Source organism: Puntigrus tetrazona, unplaced genomic scaffold (genome assembly GCF_018831695.1).
Source record: "Puntigrus tetrazona isolate hp1 unplaced genomic scaffold, ASM1883169v1 S000000472, whole genome shotgun sequence".
NCBI lineage: Eukaryota > Metazoa > Chordata > Actinopteri > Cypriniformes > Cyprinidae > Puntigrus > Puntigrus tetrazona.
In genome coordinates this window covers 1,152,969-1,174,675 of record NW_025048114.1, presented here as the reverse complement: position 1 = coordinate 1,174,675, position 21,707 = coordinate 1,152,969, and the positions used below count along the sequence as shown (strand labels likewise).

At 38.9% G+C, this 21,707-nt stretch overlaps 2 protein-coding genes and 1 pseudogene across 2 annotated transcripts in view; all 3 read right to left on the bottom strand.

The window, feature by feature from the left end:
* psmd1 (proteasome 26S subunit, non-ATPase 1) overlaps positions 1 to 9,347 on the bottom strand; it is a 30,101-nt gene extending 20,754 nt beyond the window's left edge. Inside the window, exons 1-16 of the mRNA XM_043231952.1 lie at positions 9,165 to 9,347; positions 8,618 to 8,661; positions 8,462 to 8,535; positions 7,600 to 7,769; positions 6,543 to 6,751; positions 5,716 to 5,859; positions 5,407 to 5,633; positions 4,424 to 4,484; positions 4,214 to 4,342; positions 4,008 to 4,096; positions 3,851 to 3,929; positions 3,584 to 3,757; positions 3,391 to 3,502; positions 3,076 to 3,272; positions 1,814 to 1,909; positions 1,084 to 1,148 (exon numbers count right to left, since the gene is read on the bottom strand). Coding sequence (XP_043087887.1) covers positions 1,084 to 1,148; positions 1,814 to 1,909; positions 3,076 to 3,272; positions 3,391 to 3,502; positions 3,584 to 3,757; positions 3,851 to 3,929; positions 4,008 to 4,096; positions 4,214 to 4,342; positions 4,424 to 4,484; positions 5,407 to 5,633; positions 5,716 to 5,859; positions 6,543 to 6,751; positions 7,600 to 7,769; positions 8,462 to 8,535; positions 8,618 to 8,661; positions 9,165 to 9,180 — 1,886 coding nt within the window. The 5' untranslated portion in view covers positions 9,181 to 9,347. The remainder of the gene's footprint in view (positions 1 to 1,083; positions 1,149 to 1,813; positions 1,910 to 3,075; positions 3,273 to 3,390; positions 3,503 to 3,583; positions 3,758 to 3,850; positions 3,930 to 4,007; positions 4,097 to 4,213; positions 4,343 to 4,423; positions 4,485 to 5,406; positions 5,634 to 5,715; positions 5,860 to 6,542; positions 6,752 to 7,599; positions 7,770 to 8,461; positions 8,536 to 8,617; positions 8,662 to 9,164) is intronic.
* A 1,227-nt stretch (positions 9,348 to 10,574) lies between these two features.
* On the bottom strand, positions 10,575 to 13,029 carry LOC122334056 (annotated as a pseudogene).
* Positions 13,030 to 14,853: 1,824 nt separating this feature from the next.
* LOC122334039 (mucin-2-like) lies at positions 14,854 to 19,401 on the bottom strand (the record flags this gene model as incomplete). The annotated part of the gene is made up of 5 exons (XM_043231930.1): positions 14,854 to 14,936; positions 15,399 to 15,484; positions 15,574 to 16,163; positions 17,165 to 17,802; positions 18,397 to 19,401. Coding segments are annotated over 5 exons (2,391 nt in total), but the record flags the coding sequence as incomplete, so codon positions are not given.
* Between the last annotated feature and the right edge of the window lie 2,306 nt (positions 19,402 to 21,707).

Below are 21,707 nucleotides of genomic sequence, written 5' to 3'. Positions count from 1 at the left end.
AATTATTTACCATTTAGGTTTGTTGCATGTAACTTGTTAAAACGAGCTATTCAGCCTATGCAAGTACTAAAAATGCAAGACTTTCAGTTTTAGAAAGTTGCCATCTTTGATATTACTTTGGTCACTGTCGCTATGGTAACTGGTAAGGAATTGACTCCCGTTACCCGTTCATGCAGACATTTTTTCATTCAGAAATAGGCCTAATGCTGACGCAAAAATGTTTACAAAGATAATAAACACTGTAGACATGAGCTATTTTAGTTTTCTCCACTCCACAACTAATTCTTTTAATTAATCAGTAATGTAAGAAACTATAGCTAGCCTAAATGACAAGCCATTAATATAGTCTAAAACGAAACAAAAACTTAAGTTGCATATTTTCCAATACGTTTTTTTACCCTTTAATGAGCATTAAATGATTGACTAATGCAGCAACTAAACACCATCATGCCGCTAGAGATAGTAAACAGTGTTATTTTAGCATCAAATATCATTATTAAACCAAGTTAAATGCATTCATGCATTAAACAGTGGCCACTTCTGATGCACCTCTGCATTAAAAATATTAAATTAGTTGCTATTTGCTTGTAGCAGCCCCAATATATTATTCCAATTCACCTTTAGAAAATAAAGGCTTGGTAAAAAAAAGATAAAAATGCCCATAATGAGACATTTTTTGTCAATATCACACACCCATAGTACTGCATGAGAGATTATTAGAGAAATGTCATAAACACTCAATGCCGAAACACTAGGTAGAGGCACAAAAGGATGGCAAAACTCTCACTGACAGTAAAGCAAGTGCCACTGGGTGTGATGGGAGGAAGTGATCCGTCTCTTAATGGGACCAAAGTCAACTGCTGAGGACAAGCACTCCAGAAGACACTTTAACCACGTGTAAAGCGCTGCAGAGGAACGGGTGGAATCCCGTCTGTGTATACATTAAGGGCTGATTAATCAGGGTTACTGGCAAGCTATCAGAGAGCGGCTCATCCCGACGAGGTCTGTTTATAATGAAGCGCAGGATGAGACGACGGGGAGCGTTAATGAGAGAGAGACAGGTGAGGATAGACAGCACCATACCTGAACAAGATGAAGCCAATGGACTCCACAGCAGCTCTCCGAACATCGTCGTTCACGTCACTTACCTGGCAGGAAGAGGGGCGAGAACTAACATAAACATCTATATACGATAAAACATCACATTACGTGTTTGATGTACGCATGTATGTATATTACATCCTATACAGTTTATTTTATTCTATCACAATGAATTTAACTTTTTAAATCAAAGCACTAAAGCACTTCCTTGGAACACTCGTAATTTTTACTAAGTAGGATCTCCCACGTATCCACAAGATCATCATTAGCCCTCATACAAGCAAACCCTCAACTTTAACTCTTTTTTCAGATATTGAATACATAATCAAGTAATAATTAAAGCTGAAGTGCCTGTGCTTTACCCAAAGCGTATCTCAACAAAACTACCAAAAAACAAAAGTAACGCTGCGAGTCGCAAGTACGAAACAATTTATGGAAATGTCGCCATCTACAGGAAATGCAGGATAGACGCCTTGTTGACCATAAAAAAAAAAAACCCTCAAAAAAATCTGTCACTCACTATGAATTTGTCACATATATTACCTAATTCTGTTGATTTTCTTCCTTTTATTAGATTAACATTCTTAAAAATTAAAAAAAAAAAATTTGGATTACAATCGAATAATTTTATTTTGTAACCAAGGAACGACCCTTACACTTGTTTCCGTCTAGTAATACTACTGTCTGTGACACATGCTAGTGTAAGACTCACAGCCACATGCAGCAGTCGTCGGATGGCTTTGTTGTTCCCGGAGCCGCAGTACGCCATGGCCACTGTGTACATTCCCGAGCGGCGCAGGATGGGGTCCTGTCGGAACAGTGAGATAAAACAGAAGCTCAACGCGCAGTCGACCAGAACCTCAGAACCTCAGAGCTCGACGAGCCACACAGTTAATGTATTCACAGAGTAAACATGGCGTCCTGGAAACCGCAAAGAATTCGTTTCTGCTACAAAAAAAGACCTAGAATATGTAACGAAACTCGGGCGAAAAACGTCATCTCCGTATTTCCAGGGATTTTAAGTTGATTAGACGATATTTTGCTCAGGGCGTTGTTGTGCTGGTATCTTAAAGGAACAGTTCACACAAAAATAAATTCTTTCATTAACTACTCAACCTCAGGGAGAGCCATTTTGGAGGCCATCACAAACATGACCCGTACTGTAAACAATGCATACTTATGTGAAACTCTCTAAAATGGCGTCAGGGTTAAAGTTAGCTTTACCTCGCTGAGGTCACAGACTATTTTAACAATCGAGGAGCCTTGCTGTCTATGAAGGGTACAGAAAATATGTTAATTTGTGTCTTACGGGTTTGAAACAACACGAGTGCGAGTAATAAAGAGAGAACTATCCCTTTAAGGAATACAGTCGACGGGCTGTTACCATGCAAATGAAATAAAATTTATCATTTGAACGGAGAAGCTGCATCTGAAGTGACGTTTACCCACCGCTTAGTGCAGAACATGAAGGCATCTGCAATCGAGCCAAATCATTTAAACAGTTGATTCGTTCAGGACAAAACAACAATTTTATTTGTGGTTGTGTTTGGAATTACTTTTGCTGTCGAAAAAAAAAAAAAAAAAGTCTAAAAACACAAGTCTCTTATTTTGCTTCTTTTTGTTTACACATCAATATTACGCGTGTAATCGCGTTAATCTCAAACTAAAAGCAGTGATACTGATTAACTATCTGAATTTATATAAATGTATATTTTCTACGCCCGTATCTTGAATTTTATGATTTAAATGCATTTTACTGCATTTGACCCATTACTAAATAATGCGCTGAAAGTAACTGAGCACGTGCACCAGTTCAGGCTTCACATTCATTTTTGAACGATTTAGCACTGTTAAAACAACGATTAGGATACTACGGCGGACGATATATAATTCGCACACCCCTATACAAAACATTACAAGGATGCAATCAAGCTCGTGTACAGAAACAGACTTAAAATATACGGAAAAACTCGCCTTGTCTCTACACAGACTCTCAATCAGAGCATCGGCCTCTTCCATCCTGCCGTACATCACCATTGCGATGCCGACCGCCAGTCCACGCAGGATCTTCTCATGCTGGGTCTCCTGAGCATACCCCACCATGTCCTCGATGGCCTGGGCCGACTTTGAGCCCAACATCACCAGCCCCAGAGCAAGACCGGCCGCCTCTCCTGTGACAACACCAATTAACAAGACGCCATTGAGCTTTAAGCAGAATCACAGGGGATTGATGGTTGGCCAAAATTTGACTGGGAAAGAGTCGCTTTTTTATTAAAATGCTGCACTTGCCTGTTACTGCGTCATCTTGATAGAGGTTTGACTTGAGCAGGTCGTATACGTCTTGGCGAGCGGTGCCCAGGGCGGCTAACCCGAGACCCAGAGCGCCTCCGTGTCGAACAATCTGCACAAAATATCGATTTAGAAAGTTATCGGAAGGATTGTAGTGCTGTGAACCTTTATTTGAGCGTGATTATGCACATACGTCGTTACTGGCATTCTTCAGCTGGCTCAGAAGGTAGTCAATGATGTCCCCTCCGTGATTAGCATGGATCAGCCCGAGAGCATAAAGGCCTCCCCCTTCCTGATAGGCTGACCCAGGTGAGGTGTCTTTGGGCAGGTAAGTGGCCATTAACTGTAGTGCTTCCTTTTCATGGCCCTGAACGGAAAACAAAAACACAATTTTATATATATATATATCATCAAACTGCTTCCTTACGGAGGAAAGCGTCTTTGTTATAATAAAGCTAACCTTGTGAATGACACCAAGACTTGCTGTTGCTGTAAATTTGGCCCAGTTAGTTGCTCTTGCCAGCCACTCCAAATTCTCTCTGTAAAATACAAAGGTGACTATTATCATCATCCGTTTCCTTCTTATCAGTATTAATAATTACGTGACAGTGCTTTACCGTAGAAACTGGTCACTCGTTGTCCCCGTGTGCATGAATGAATTTGCTATGACCGTCGCTGTGTGACACACCGAATTTCGCACCGCATCCTGAAACACGTCAGGAATAAAACAACAAGCTTGCAAACTGGAGTATATAGGTTTCATATGAAATTAACCTGAGCAGACCTTCAGAGGCTTTAATGAGCCGAAGAGCTGGATTCTCACCTTTGTGTTTTTGAGGATCATCAAGTCTGTGTTGTTGTTTCGAATGAGGAACTGAAGGTGAAGCTCGATGGCCATTTCACCGCTTAATATTTTGATCATTTTTGAGTTCTGGTCTTTCGGCTCTCCCTTCTGTTTGAAGAAAACACAGCGTAAACATTTTTACACGAGACTGATATCAGACAAGCCGAAAGACTTCAAGCGATGACTCACCGCATCCGCAGCTTTTCCGGCCGGAGAACTGCCAGCTTTATCCTCCGTCTCCATGGCATCACTGAAACAAAACCACATATTCAACTTATTTTCTAAATCAACTTTGAAAATCAAAATTGAAATGTCTTGGATTTCAACTTTTATGTTTTAATAAGCCTGAGGAAGTGAGTTACTGTTATATATATATATATATATATGTATGTGTGTGTGTGTGTGTGTGTGTGTGTGTTAAGATGTTCGCATCAAAATAAATTCACAAAAGTGATTTTTTTTGTCCATACAAAGCACATTAAATGCAATAAGGTTTTATGTAATTAGCAAAATATGTTTTTTGGACAAGTTGCTTGAAATACTGTTATATTGTCAATCACTGTAAAACAATATTTATATAAAAATGAAATACTAGTGGGTAAGTTTAGTAAATTAGGGGAAAAAAGTTGCTATGAAATTAAACGGAAAACTTTAAAACAAAACTAAACCAGTATGACACATTGTTTTTATGGTTAATACTTTTGTCGTCTTTGTATGTGTGAATTTATTATTTGTGTGTGTAAATTATGGCATAAGAAGAATATTACATATATATGCACATAAATTTAAAAAACAATTACATTTTATTATACAATTTTAAAAGTGTAGTTCCTCAAATTAAAAAATATATATATAGCTGGACAGCTGTTTTATATATGGGTGTGTGTGTATATATATATATATATATATATATATACACACACACAAAACAGATGTCCTGATGTAATTGTTTATAATTAAATAAATAACTAAATAAATCTTTACACATTTTTTTTTTGCTTCAGAAAATAACCCCAGCAGATGAATCAGGGTTATGTTCTGCTGTCATGTCGGCTCTATGTGCTTTTTGAAGCTTCGAAACTCTTGCACCCATTCGAATGAAAATAGGCTTTTTCTGTATTCATTAATCGATCCTTTTGATACACCACATTCAGAAGCACTGACTCGTCTACCTGTCTTTCTCCTGGGTGGGCACAGTGCCGGTGTTGGTGGATCCGGGCACAGCAGGGATGGGTGTGCCCACGGTGCGCAGGTTCTGAATGACAGAGGACAGGAACTGCTGGCTGGCGCTCTCATACAGGTCAAAGCAGATCTGATAGGCCATCAGGAGGTTGTCCTCCTTGACAAGCTTCTCCAGTATATCGCTCACAGCTTGAGGGTCGTCGAGGAAAATCAGACACTAAGATGAAAAAACAACACGGTGAGAAAGGAATCTCTGAATGCAGAGAAGGATAAAGACCAAGCCGCTCAGGACAGGTCACCTGGCAGACGTTAATGAAGTCAGGCTTCTCCAGGTTCATGTACAGCTTGACGAGGACTCGGAGAACATCGTTACGAAACTTCTTGTTCTGCATGAGGGACATGCAGATCTTCAGGCTGTAGGCCAGCAGTCCACCGATGTCGCTCTGTAAGGAAACCAAACCAGGTTTGAGATCTGGTTCTAAAAGGGATAGTGAAATTACTCGCTCTCATGTCACACCAAACCCGTAAAAGACCTCCAGACACAAATTTAGATATTTTTGACCTGCTCTCTAAACCCTCTCCACACAATCAAGGCTCAGAAACTTTAAAATAGTCCATGTGACATCAGGCCGTAATTTTACGAGGCTACAAGAATACTTTTTGTACACGGATATATCTAAACAGTATTATGGAGCGATATGGATTCTAATTGTTGACCGACGTCATTATCGTAGTATTTTCGTAGCTATGTAAAGTTATGTTTGAACACCTGATGTCACACAGACTATTTGAACGATTTCCTCGAGCATTGATCATGTTAGGATCCTCACTTTCTTTGGGAGGGTTGGAGATCTCTCGGAATTCATAAAAAAAAATTTTCATTTGTTTTCCCAAGACGAATGAGGTTCTTGAGGGTTTGGAACGACACGAGGTTGAATTTTCATTTTAGGTAAACTACTGGTAACATTTTTATAGTCCACTTTAGACAATCATTGCAAATTAATGAGAGTTAGTCGACATGTAGTTGACACGTAGTTACTTAATAGTCAGTAGAATGTCTGAAGTGGACTATCAAAAAGTGCATATCAAAACATTCCCTTCATTAATCTGCGGATAAATAACGTACAGATTCCAGGATGGTTTTCTCGAAGATGTCCAAGCGGCGGGTCTCCAGGGCGATGCCGATGGCTTGCTTGTACATGTGATCTCCCAAGCAGCGCTGGAACATCTTGTTGACGATTCCCTCCAGACGAGGATCGATGCTCTTCTTCTCCTCGTCTTCTGGCAGCTCGGCGTTCTCGACTCGCAGTTTGGTGTAATGATCGATACACTTGGCTGACGGCCAAAAAGACAACATATCAACAACAGCTTAAGATCTGTGTTTTAGAAAGCCTCAAATTTAACAGGTCAACGACGGCCATGTTTTTGGGATATGTCGATGTCCTCATAGATCCTTATGGCAGATTGGACAAAGACATGGCGATCGGACCAACGGTTGCCACGTTATAGTGTTATTGATCTTATAGCGTCACCAAGTGGCATATCTGTGCAACTTTTTTTATTTGACCAAAGTTTGGGCTCAAGTGTTTCAAGTTTAGTGAAGATATCTCATTTCGTTCACGAGTTATGGCCCGTCATGAAATTGGTCCTCGACTTTCCAACCTTTTTGCGAGAGCGAGTGGAAATGTTAACTTTTTATTGATAATTATTAATATTCACTGTCCAGAGAATATTCCTGCGGTGGTTTGGTTCAGATCGGGAAAAAACCTAGGACTAGTTTGCAAAAGTAGTTTTCGGACAAACTATTTTCAGAAAAACGAGATCTCGTAGGCAGCGGTCGCTCTCAAATTCTGTACGAACCAGAATAGTCATCTTCTCCCCATAAGTCCCGCCCACTTTTCTTGATTTCTGTCTTTATTTGTGTGTTATGTTGTATTCATACGTTTTAAATTACTTCAAGACGGTCTGATCCGTGACTCATTCAAATCCGTTAACATTTCAAGTTTTCTATTTAACTACACAATAAATTGCAGTTTATTTCAGAAACATTACTACATTTCTGAATATTATCAGTGTTGAAAATAGCTGCTTAAAATGTCTTAACCTTCTTTATTGAGTAGAAATAAAAGAGCAACAAGTATTGACTGCTTTCTCATAAATGTAAGAGTCAGATCTTCACTTACCAATAATGGTCTCCACATATTCTGAGTTGTCACTGACGTTGAAGAGGTCTCCAGCGCCCAGGGCATAGTTTAAAGACTCCTCAAAAGCACCGAGGTGGTAAAACACTTTAGAAGCCACCAGGGCAGCAAACTCTCTGCTACAAAACGTCTCATCCTCATACAGGACCTCGCTGACAGAGAAAAACAGAAGTCTCTAAACATTCATGGGAAACCACTTTTACATTACACTAGTTGTACTGTAATTGTAATGTATTTATTAAATAAAAATGCTTTAACATTTAAAAACATATATATAAATTTATTATTATTATCATCACCATCAATTACTAACTTACACTTTAATAGTAGTGGTAATAACAAATTGTGCCACTTTAATAGTATTATATATATATATATATATATATATATATATATATATATATACAATTATCAAAAAATATTAATAATAATAATAATAATAATATTACTTTTGATTTGAAAATTTTTAATAATTTTGAATGACAATAAATTATCATTAATAAAACAATTGAAGTGATTGAAAAAACAACGTTAACAAAATTACAGTTAAAAAAACAAGCAACTAATAACAAGCAGCATTTCTATTCACAATATACATTTCTGTTCCAGTAATGCTACTGTTCTGTAAATACTCAGCTTATTATTGTTAAAATTATTATTATTTATTATTATTTATTTATTAAATTATAATTTACTATCACTACTGTAGTAATGAAAAACAAATTTAAATAGACAATGCCTAAAAAAATGTTTTTACAATTTAATAATATATATATATACACACACACACATACATATATCCATGGCAATTTTTCTCTCTTCTAAAGCAATCAATGCTACTTACATCTTGTCTACAGACTCTGAAATCTCAGCCCAAAAGTCATTGACAATGGAGTTTAGTTTATGTAGAGCAAACTCCTTCAAAAGAAAAGAAAAGACTGTTAGCATCCACCTCAACATGAACACTGATGGACCAGACAGAGCTCATCCGTAACGTTACCTTGAGCTGAGGCTCGTCTTCATCCAGCAGGGAAATGATACCAGCTAGAAAACAACAAAAACCCGTCAGTATACAACCTTGTCTAGCTTTCTATCCAACTCCCCGCCTGTATATCCATCTATCCATCTATCTGTCAGTTACATCGGTCTCTTTCCACTCATCCGTCCATGACAGTGACTTGACAGATCTGCTAAATAACCTTTCATTCACAATTAACATGTGCATAGCATTTTTAACACGCATACACAGTAAAAACATTACTGAAGCGCACACAAGACACCTACATTTTAATAAATCACGCTAATTTCCTACTTTCGGTTGCCGATGTAAACAAACCGCTGAATTCAAAGTCATTAGAAACGCTTTTAGCAAACAGTTACACCCTCGCCACTGCGTTTAGGAACTAAAGCGGCACACAAAAGAGCGCGTTTATTAACATTTAAACCCGAATACAGCCGTGGGGCTCGTTAAAGTCGCAGAGCAGCCGCGTTAGCCGTTAGCTGTGTGACTCAGCTAAATCAAAAGCGCTCTTCTCTCGTTCGCTCACCGGCTGAAGTGATCATGTCTGTCCGTGACTGTCACCGGATCTCCTCCAGCACAACGATTTAAACACGCAAACAGAGGTAAGAGGAATAAAGCCTGCTTCGCTCTCAATGAAACGGCGCGCGCGAGGAGCGATCGACCGCTATTACACGGCAGCAGCGGCTCAAACTCATCTGACAATGAGCGTCTGTGAGAGGCGCGCCGAGACCGCCTGAAGATATCGCACGCTGTTTAGCGTAAAATCACCCGATGCGGAATACGTGGACGTGGCAGAGAGCAGATGATATAAAAGTGGCCCTTTAGTGGGTGCTATCAATTACTTTTAAATTAATATTTTAGTTGGGTAAGAATAAAAAGTGACAATTCCATGCAGGCTTTGACGCGGTCAACCCTAAAGCGGCTCTTCTTCTCCGCAGTTCGGAAAACAGCGTGTGAAGAGGTTTATCTGCCACTCCGTGGTCAAACATAGATGGAGCAAATTTACTTCTGTTTCCAAAATAAAATAAAATAAAATAAATGAAGTGAACTGAAGTAGAGTCAAGTCAAGTCAAGTAAAATAGTTAAATAATAATAATAAAAACATGGAAAACATTTCTTTTTTAAATCTCAAATAAAAATTAATTTATTCATTTAAACAAATAAAGTCAGCTTACAGTACAAATGTACATTTATTGTGTCGATTTTTCTTGTTATTTTAACACTTTAGACTGTTTTAATAGTTTGATAGATTTGTTTTAATGCTGTGATTGTTTTAATCTATTATCTATTTAATCTATTGTTTTTATTTTTTACCAAGCGATAAACCTGTTCGAGCGTCGGTTCGAATCATTCGGTATGAATCATGAACAGAAAAGAACCGACTCAAACGAATCACTCGTTTACAAAACACCGGATCAGTTGTTCAGATTGTAAACGGTCTGCAGAAAATTACAAAGATTTAGTTTAAGCCTACTCTGTGGCCACAATAAAGACGCTGAATCCGTCGTAAACAGCTAAAATTAATTGCATTTATTGTTTTCTTGGAATCACATTAAGGAATCGCGTTTCTAGAACGAAATACCTAATTTATTTGGCCAGTGATTTATTCTTTTTACATGAGTGCGGTTTATTATATATATATATATATTCATATATACACATGTATATATATATATACACACACATGTATATATAAATATGAATATATTATATATATATATATAAATATATATTTTATATATATAAAATATATAATAATATGTAATATATATATATATATATTATTATATATAATAATAATATATATATATATATATATAAAATATATAATAATAATTTATAAAAAAATATATATATATATATATATATATATATATATATTTACACACATATACCTTTTCAAAATATACACTGTGTGTAGTTTTCATATAGACATAATAAACATCATGTACACTTTTATTTTGGGTGGATTAATCGTTCATCAGCACTATTATGAATTGAAAACAAACACCCATACAGCAGTCAATCACAGTGTTCAAGTGTCACATCACATCGGTTTATACTAATAAACAGCACAGGTATCATGTAGTGGAGTACCCTTCTGAGACAACTAAAAACGCATCAGGAGTAATGCTCCAGCAGCAGTTCGTCGCCTTCGTTTCTCATTTCCCCAAACCGTCCCGACTGCTGAGTCACGTATATGAGCCGTGCAGCGCACAGACACACGTCTCTCCTCCTCTTCGGTCTCTTCATCAAGCTGCCGCGGAGTCAGTCTGCGGCGGGCTGCGTCCGGAGCGGAAGTCCTTCCTGGGTCGGATGCGGGTCGGCTGGAGAGAGTCGAGATCGTGCGGTTAGTGACACTCAAACACCGGCCTTCGGGCTGAATGCAAACGAACAGCCTCGTACCTTGCTGCCAACCCTCGTTCAAGTCGGCCCGTCCTCTGCGAGCCTTCCGGAAAATTCCCGGGAAACACTTCAGTGGCCAGAACAAACCGCTTTTGCCGCCAACGGCGCCATCTGCAACACAAACAGCCATTGCTTTCTTCTAGCGGCCTCCTTTCATTAAAGTCCCCAAAACATGCCATTCAGCAAGACGTGCGACCTACACAGTGAACCAAAACGCACTCCAAACACTCAGGTTTGACACCATTATATCTATATATAGATAGAAATAAAACAAAAGCCACGGTATTGATGCGCAAAAAGTTTCGCGTGCACACGAGACGCTTTTTTTACGTGCATATGATACGCGGTTTTCGCGCGCATATGCGAATTTGTTGGCGTGTACGTGTTAAGTGGCTTTCGCGTAAAAATAACACGTAATATGATAGTTTTTGCACGCATCATACGAAATTTGATGCCGTTCATATGAGACGCTTTTTTTACGTACGTATGATACGCTGTTTTCGCGCGCATATACAAAAACACGTCGTCGCTGTTAAAAACGCGGGGAAAATCTTGATTATAATTGTGCACTTTGAATCACTTTAATAATTTTTTTATTCAAATCTCTAACGTCGTATGAAAAGTTTCATTTTTTGACAGCTATTTGGAATTCAGCGACTCTTGAGAGCTCAAATATTTAAATCGATAAACAGCAAAAAGGCATGATGCGCCAAAATAATATTACATGCTAGCACTATTAGCTATCGCACTTCAATTGTTAAAATGATGAAAAAAAAGTATAATTTATTAATTTATAATTTTTAGTATTTATATTATTATTTTTAGAATGCGAGTACATGTGTAAAAGTCCAATGCAATGGTCAAACGCATATGTCTACTGCACTTTTACACAGAAAAACTTGATTCGTACGTTTTTTTCTTGTATCCAACGGGTTTTTCCGGGCGAGGTGGTCCATCACGTTTACTTTTTTTTTTGTTCTTAACAATCGTACTTTTCCATAACGACCACACCGCGCATATGTGCACGAAATCGCCTCTTGCGTTTCCCCTCAAAATAACCGCGTCGCGCCACGCCGTCCGGTGAAGCTCCGGTGAACCTCTGACCTGCAGACATCGAGCACTTCACCGCCCTGCAGGTGTTCCGCCTGATCGCCTGCAACAGGTCCGGGGACTTTGCGACGTAGCGCCCGGTCCATATGGCCTGCGGGGGGTGGTTAGCGAAAACCGCCCGCAGCGACCGATCCAGTAACTCCACCGAATCGCGACTCTCCGCTCGATCGCAGTCCGTGTGAACGAGTCCCAGGAGAGCCGGACGGAGCGCGTTTCTCTTGATCCGGGCTCTCACGTCCTTCAGGATCTCCCTCAAGCACGCGCGACTCTCTGTACGACGCAAGTAGTCGTGCCCGAAGATGAACACGATCAAGGAGCACTTAATGGCTCTCTGCTTTCCGCCGACGTTTCGGCTCGAGCTCACGGTTTTGTTCTGGAGCGGGTCTGGTCTGTGGCTCCGGCTGCAGTCATCGGATCGATCTGCGATCGGCTGATCGGGGCTGCACGCGTTCGTTTGGAGTTTGATTTCGCCGTTGCCAGCGCGGTCGCCGGTTTCTTCACGCTCCCCGTTACTAAACATATCAGCGACGAAGTCCCGTAACACGCCGGTGTCTCCATCGGGATCCTCGCAGCGCTGATTAAATGAATGTTACTTTTTCCACCGATCTGGTGCAGAATTTGTTGGAACGGATCGTCGCGCTCGCTCTCGACAGCCATCGCCGTCTCCGCCGGAGCAGCTCGTTTGTTCCTTCCGGAGAAGACAAAATTGTCAACGCGCAAAACTTATCTGAAAAACTCACTTGAGGGCATTTTGGCGACGGAGTCTCAAGTAGAAGTTGACGTGTCTCCGCCTCGTGCGTGGGCGGGGTTTATTTACACAGCTCGCGGCGAAGGTGGAAGTGGTACGCCTCTTCTGATTGGCCGAGCGCCTGTGTGGGCGGGGGATTAGGCGCGCGTGATTGACAAGTTAGTGGAACGAGTTAGAGAGGCGTAGTTTCTCTGATTGGCCTAGCGCGTCTGTGGGCGGGGTTTATTAAGATAAAGCCGTGATGATGAAATCTTTAATCTTATTATTATTTAACACTTTATTCTAAGTTTATCTTAATTGAATTTCAACAGTATATTGAATGGTAACAGTCCCCTCTTTGGTGATTGTTTTTCCTCAGTAGGTTTTGAATCATGTATAGCCTAATACACAGAGTCTGGACTGTTTACATGGCTTTATTATTTGTATTGATTAGACATGCATTTAATATATATTTATATTTAAACGGTTCTGATATATATATATTTAATTGAATAAATAAATAACTAGCTTTGGTATTAATGATGAACTGAAGGTAAACAATCCTACTGACCTTTAACCAGCCCTGACCATTTACATTCTGCTAAAATGTCAAGTTTAGTTATTTTTCTATGAAATGAAGTACAATTAAATTACTATAATACTACTTTGTGTGATTTGTGTGTAGTAATGACATTATTTAACTTGATAGCTGCTGACACACACACACACACACACATATATATATATATATGTGTGTGTGTGTGTGTGTGTGTGTGTGTGTGTGTGTCTGTGTGCGCATGTGTAAAGTTATAATAAAAATGGAACAAAAATCATATTTATTGGATTTAAGCCTCGTGACAAAAATGCAATCAGACATTTTCAACATTTACATGTTTTTATTGAATCAAAATCTTTTATTATATATATATATATATATATATATATATATATATATATATATTTGTTTTTTTTTTTGTTGTTTTTTTTTTTACATGGATAAACATCACAAATCAGTAAAGTATGCAAGATTTTCAGTATGAGGAAATATCATGATTTCCGTCATTCATTTCTGATATCACTGTTTTCAGGTATTTCAGATGAGATTAAAAGCTTTTCTGTTGTCTAGATTTCTTAATAATCTTGATAAATTTGAAAAAAAATCAAGAAGAGGGACAGAGAAGAGGTTACGCTTAGAAATAAAGCAAGCCCTGCAAAATTGAAATCATTTTTCTGTCAAATTGATTTAAAAAACAAATCTGATACTTTTTCATAAGAGTTTATTTAGTTTTCATCACCGGTTGATCAGCATTTTGTAACCTGCCAAGGCATTTTAACATTGATGAGGATTTACCAGATATTTTAAAGCGTGACTTCATAACTACATACTAATGTCTTCCAAAAAACGTGCACACATCTGGTGTTTCTGGAGTTTAAGGGTTAAATCTCAAAAATTAAAGATGTCACAAAGGGGATCTAATGCAGAAGTACTTTTATTCACAAAAAAATAAGAAATTAGAAACAAGAACAGAGCAACCAGCTCCTAAGCAATGAGAAATAACAAAGATTTGACAATAAATAATCAAGATGACGTAAAAGAAACGAACAGCAGGTGTGAAAAAGTGAATCAATCAATGAGGAACATCAGAAACAAACTGAAAACCTGATCGCCTGTGATTCAACCACCGTAACTACATTAGCATTTATTTAAAACGTTATATCACTTATAAATCTGTAGCCTATTTACACTAACAAATTTTTGCCTATTGTCTCGAAAGACTTACCTAGCTAATATCTAGCAAGATGGATGCAACCCGTTCTGGCGTTCTTCAAATTTGAGATGTTATACGGGAGCTTTTTAATCGTTCACACTGAAGGAGCAGAAAACGCGTTTAATCTGAAGCAACGATGCACATGAAATGAAAAACATTTTTTTAGTTGACTGCCTGATCGCCGTTCAAAGACTGCAGCTTTCGCGTCAGATCCTCAAGTCAATAGTTTTTTTGATTTCCTCACGGTAATCCTGATGTTCCCACTGCTGTTTGTGTACTTGAAAAACTGCAAGGAAAATTGATAAGCATATTGATAACCAATAGGCAGAATCCGCCTTATTGCTTTTACACTCATTTAGCTGGTGCATCTTATGTTAGACAGGTTATGTATGCAGGCTTCGAAATGGCCCTTAAAGGGTTAATTCACCCCCAAATTGCTCCATCTGCCATCAGCGGTTTAACCGTAATAATATGAATAATATTATGGTGTGGCCGTCAACGGGACAGTCACAAGCCTCCCGTTTTTCATCAAAAACGTAAATTTAGGACAACATGAGGGTAAGTGATTGATGACTACCTTTTTTATTTTGGGGTGAAGTGACCCTTTAACATTTAACTCAGCATTTGCTTGAGTTGTGGTACTCTCCATGAAGAATTGGAGAAGAATTGTTGAATAAAGTCATTATTTTTGCCAAAGAGTTATTGTTATATGTGAAAAATGTGTATTAATGACAAAAAATCAACTTACCTTTTCAAGATATGTAACGATTTCATCATTCCTCAGCTCAACGAAGGATCTCATTTTGAAATTAATGTACGCAACTGCTGTCATGTCTATAAAAATCAAATTCAAATCAGATTCATATCAGCATAGATTAATAAACCTTAATTTTTTTTGGGTGAACAAAATCTAATTGGCTTACTTCGCAGGACAGCTTCTGGAGATAATGCTGTTGACTGACTTGCTGGTTGAGTTGTTGTCAGTGAAGAGGTAGATGATGTTAATGCAGTTGATATCAATGTTGATGATACAGATGTTGTTAAAAGAATGGTAGATATTGGCACAGTTGTTGTAAGAGTGGTAGATGTTGGCGGAGTTGTTGTGGTAGATGTTGGGGCAGTTGTTGTTGTTGTTAGCTTGGTAGAGGTTTGCGGAGTTGTTGTGGTAGGTGTTGGCACAGTTGTGGTAGATGTTGGTGCAGTTGTTGTTGTTAGAGTGGTAGATGTTGGCGGAGTTGTTGTGGTAGATGTTGGCGCAGTTGTTGTTGTTGTTAGAGTGGTATATGTTGGCTCAGTTGTTGTGGTAGATGTTGGCGCAGTTGTTGTGGTCGATGTTGGCTCAGTTGTTGTGGTAGATGTTGGCGCTGTTGTTGTGGTAGATGTTGGCGGAGTTGTTGTGGTAGATGTTGGTGCAGTTGTTGTTGTTAGAGTGGTAGACTTTGGCACAGTTGTTGTTGATGGAGTGGTATATGTTAGTGCAGTTGTTGTTAAAGTGGTAGATGTTGACTCAGTTGTTGTTGATAGAGTGGTAGATGTTGGCTCAGTTGTTGTGGTAGATGTTGGTTCAGTTGTTGTGGTAGATGTTGGATCGGTTGTTGTTGTTAGAGTGGTATATGTTGGCTCAGTTGTTGTGGTAGATGTTGGCTCAGTTGTTGTGGTAGATGTTTGGCGCAGTTGTTGTGGTCGATGTTGGCTCAGTTGTTGTGGTAGATGTTGGCGCTGTTGTTGTGGTAGATGTTGGCGGAGTTGTTGTGGTAGATGTTGGTGCAGTTGTTGTTGTTAGAGTGGTAGACTTTGGCACAGTTGTTGTTGATGGAGTGGTATATGTTAGTGCAGTTGTTGTTAAAGTGGTAGATGTTGACTCAGTTGTTGTTGATAGAGTGGTAGATGTTGGCTCAGTTGTTGTGGTAGATGTTGGTTCAGTTGTTGTGGTAGATGTTGGATCGGTTGTTGTTGTTAGAGTGGTAGATGTTAGCTCAGTTGTTGTTGTTAAAGTGGTAGAAGTTGGCTCAGTTTGTTGTTGTTAGAGTGGTAGATGTTGGTTCAGTTGTTGTGGCAGATGTTGGTGCAGCTGTTGTTGTTAGAGTGGTAGATGTTAGCGCAGTTGTTGTGGTAGGTGTTGGCTCAGCTGTTGTTGATGATATAGTGGTAGATTTTGGCTCAGTTGTTGTGGTGGATGTTGGTGCACTTGTTGTGGTAGATGTTGGTGCAGTTGTTGTTAGAGAGGTAGATGTTGGCTCAGTTGTTGTTAAAGTGGTAGATGTTGACTCAGTTGTTGTTATTAGAGTGGTAGATGTTGGCACAGTTGTTGTTGATGGAGTGGTAGATGTTGGTGCAGTTGTTGTTGATGGAGTGGTAGATGTTGGTGCAGTTGTTGTTAAAGTGGTAGATGTTGACTCAGTTGTTGTGGTAAGTATTGGCGTAGCTGTTGTTGATAGAATGGTAGATGTTGGCTCAGTTGTCGTTGATAGAATGGTAGATGTTAGCTCAGTTGTTGTTGTTAGAATAGTAGATGTTGTGGTAGATGTTGGCTCAGTTGTTGTGGTAGATGTTGGTGCAGTTGTTGTTGTTGTTAGAGTGGTAGATGTTGGGGCAGTTGTTGTGGTAGATGTTGGCGGAGTTGTTGTGGTAGATGTTGGTGCAGTTGTTGTTGATAGAGTGGTAGATGTTGGCTCAGTTGTTGTGGTAAGTATTGGCGCAGCTGTTGTTGACAGAATGGTGGATGTTGGCTCAGTTGTTGTTGTTAGAATAGTAGATGTTGGCTCAGTTGTTGTGGTAGATGTTGGCGGAGTTGTTGTGGTAGATGTTGGCGGAGTTGTTGTGGTAGATGTTGGCGGAGTTGTTGTGGTAGATGTTGGCTCAGTTGTTGTGGTAGATGTTGGCTCAGTTGTTGTTGTTAGAGTGGTAGATGTTGGTTCAGTTATTGTGGTAGATGTTGGCGCATCTGTTGTTGTTAGAGTGGTAGATGTAGGCTCAGTTGTTGTTGTTAGAAAAGTAGATGTTGGCTCAGTTGTTGTGGCAGATGTTGGTGCAGCTGTTGTTGTTAGAGTGGTAGATGTTGGCTCAGTTGTGGTTGATAGAGTGGTAGATGTTGTCTCAGTTGTTGTGGTAGATGTTGGCTCAGTTGTTGTTATTAGAGTGGTAGATGTAGGCTCAGTTGTTGTTGTTAGAGTGGTAGATGCTGGTGCAGCTGTTGTTGTTAGAGTGGTGGATGTTGGCTCAGTTGTTGTGGTAGATGTTGGCTCAGTTGTTGTTGATAGAGTGGTAGATGTTGGCTCAGTTGTTGTTGATAGAGTGGTAGATGTTGGTGCAGTTGTTGTGGTAGATGTTGGTGCAGTTGTTGCAAGAGTGGTAGATGGCTCAGTTGTTGTGGTAGATGTTGGTGCAGTTGTTGTTGTTAGAGTGGTAGATGTTGGCTCAGTTGTGGTGGTAGATGTTGGCTCAGTTGTTGTTGATAGAGTGGTAGATGTTGGCTCAGTTGTTGTTGATAGAGTGGTAGATGTTGGTGCAGTTGTTGTGGTAGATGTTGGTGTAGTTGTTGCAAGAGTGGTAGATGGCTCAGTTGTTGTGGTAGATGTTGGCTCAGTTGTTAGAGTGGTAGATGTTGGTTCAGTTATTGTGGTAGATGTTGGCGCATCTGCTGTTGTTAGAGAGGTAGATGTTGGCTCAGTTGTTGTTGTTAGAGTGGTAGATGTTGGCTCAGTTGTTGTTGTTAGAATAGTAGATGTTGGCTCAGTTGTTGTGGCAGATGTTGGTGTAGCTGTTGTTGTTAGAGTGGTAGATGTTGGCTCAGTTGTGGTGGTAGATGTTGGCTCAGCTGTTGTTGATGATAGAGTGGTCGATGTTGGCTCAGTTGTTGTTGATAGAGTGGTAGATGTTGTCTCAGTTGTTGTGGTAGATGTTGGCTCAGTTGTTGTTGTTAGAGTGGTAGATGTTGGCTCAGTTGTTGTGGTAGATGTTGGCTCAGCAGTTTTTGTTAGAGTGGTAGATGTTAGCTCAGTTGTTGTGGTAGATGGTAGCTCAGTTGTTGTTGTTAGAGTGGTAGATGTTAGCTCAGTTGTTGTTGTTAGAGTGGTCGATGTTGGCTCAGTTGTTGTAGTAGATGTTGGCTCAGTTGTTGTTGTTAGAGTGGTAGATGTTGTCTCAGTTGTTGTGGTAGATGTTTGCTCAGTTGTTGTTGTTAGAGTGGTAGATGTTAGCTCAGTTGTTGTGGTAGATGTTAGCTCAGTTGTTGTTGTTAGAGTGGTAGATGTTGGCTCAGTTGTTGTAGTAGATGTTGGCTCAGTTGTTGTTGTTAGAGTGGTAGATGTTAGCTCAGTTGTTGTGGTAGATGTTGGCTCAGTTGTTGTTGATAAAGTGGTAGATGTTGGCAGAGTTGTTGTTGATAAAGTGGTAGATGTTGGCAGAGTTGTTGTTGATAAAGTGGTAGATGTTGGCATAGTTGTTGTTGTTAGAGTGGTAGATGATGGCTCAGTTGTTGTAGTAGATGTTGGCTCAGTTGTTGTTGTTAGAGTGGTAGATGTTGGCTCAGTTGTTGTTGTTGTTAGAGTGGTAGATGTTGGCTCAGTTGTTGTTGATAAAGTGGTAGATGTTGGCAGAGTTGTTGTTGTTAGAGTGGTAGATGTTGGTGCAGTTGTGGTAGATGTGGTAGATGTTGGCAGAGTTGTTGTTGATAAAGTGGTAGATGTTGGCAGAGTTGTTGTTGTTAGAGTGGTAGATGTTGGTGCAGTTGTGGTAGATGGAGCCGTTGTTGTTTTTCTGTCACAGGGTAGATTTGGTTTCAGTTGTTTCAGCTTTTGTTGTTGATTCAGATGTAGATGTTAATGTAGTTAATGTTTCAGTTGTAGACGTGGGTTCAGTTGTTGTCTCAGTTGTTTCAGCTGTTGTCGTTGATTCAGATGGAGATGCTGATGTAGGTAATGTTTCATTTGTAGACGTGGGTTCAGTTGTTGTTTCTGTTGTTTGAGCAGCTGATGCAAATGAACATAAAACAGTATAACTTCAATAGACGATAGAAGAAAAAAACATTTACATATGGCAGAGAACAGTGATCTTTACAAGCAAAGTATTAACCAGGGTGTTATCTATTGGTGTAATGCATCTTCAGCTGCTTCAGATTGGTGACTGTCTCTAATAAAGGCATCCTACTGGTAGGACAGGTGAACAGTGAAAACTGACAATGTGAGACAGAAAACAACAAATCAATATCCTCTGAATTATTTAAAAAAAACCTTGTTAACGAGAAACATCAATTGCCAGTAACAGCAATTTCTTGTTTTTGCAGGAAGTACTTTAGTTTTGTCTTTTCTTGGCAGTTTGATTTAGAATTTGATGAGCAGTTATTAAGAAATGTAAGGAATTATAATTGTAGAGCAAGAGTTGATTTAAAAGGTACTGATAAACTTGCAGAATTAGACATAATCTACTTTCGCAAAGAGCAGTTTCACTACTGAATCCCTTGTTTAATCTACTTTCACATGTATTATGAATCACTAAATTTTAGTTTTTATTTCAAACACTAAAGCAAACGTCTGCCAATTTTGGCATCAAACTCAATTGCAGAAATAAACACAAACTGTTTCCCAGAACACTAGCCAAGTTCTTCCTCCAAGTTTTGCTCTGTTGGGCTGTCGCAATGCTCAAACAAACAGACCAATGTTTTGATAGAAGCAGAGAGCCATAGTGTAAAAAAATCTGTGACATTTACAAAATACCAGCAGCTGTGGTTGCCAGAACTTAGCAGCAACATGTGGTAGCAACATTTTAGGATTTACAAACGCTACTTAATTTAATTAAAATGTATTTCAGTAACTGATATAATGTAAATATACTGAAATATCTGTTATAACATTCAAATATACTGATAACCGTAAGGCGCAGATCTAATGTCCGGAAGTAAGCTATACCATAATCTGGGACCAGCTGCAGAAAAAAAACAAGAGCGGGGAACTTGCAAGCGTTGTTTACCAGAGGATCGAAGAGTTTGAAAAGACTGTTGGTAACTGAGAAGCTTATCCTGATAGGATGGGGCTACACCATTTAATGCTTTAAAAACAAATAATGAAATCTCAAAATGGATTCTATGCTGCACCAATGAAGAGATGCTAAGACTGGGGAAATACTTTGCCTCTTCTAGTGCTGTATTTTTAACAAACTCCAAGCGACAGGCAACAACGATGATTCATTGAGACCAACTGCAATAGTCTAGTCTGGAATAAATGATTTTTATTGTAAGATTACTAGAAATATCAGAGATAGCACCAATAGGCCCAAAGATAGCAATCACAGATTTGCTCTCTCGTTTAATTAAAGGGAGTTTATGGAATATAAAACATCATATCAGGACATCTCACTTCACTTAACAGATTAATATTATGATATTTAGATTTAAATCTTACCTGTTGGTATTGATCCACCGATCAGTAAAACCAATCCAGTGAGCATAATAAATCGAAACATCTTTTTTTAATCTCCAAAAAACCTAACATGAGTAATGCGAACCTCGAGATTAATTTTCTTCTTCTGCCTGACTGATGCGTTTGACATAAAAATAAAACTTGTCTTTAAACTCCACCCACCAATTCATTTGTACTAATATAACAGGTTCCCAGAGTAAGTCCCTTTAAGATCAACGAGCACATAATAAAAATGTATTAATATTCAATTTCTCACTCAAATGTCTGTGAAACTCGTTCAGTTTATGTCTCAGCTGTTTAACGTTTATGAAATGAAGCATCGAGAAATTGGATTTTCGTTCACAGTGTTTTATTATTTAATATTTCTCTGCAAAAATAAAAAATGCAGAAAGCTATTAACTCAAAAATGCTTTTACTAAGAAAAATGATTGCTTTGAAGTAGATTTTGCATTTGGCTGCAACATGTTGCAAGTCGGTAAGGAAACTTATGGCACAATTTTAGTATGAGGAAATGAAATTCCCATCATTCACTTTTGGTCACACTCTATTGGCTGTAGAGGATATAAAAAACTTGATGCGTTCATAATATCAGTGTCATCTATAATCTTATCTTCTAAGTTCCTTACTAATCTTGATGAAAT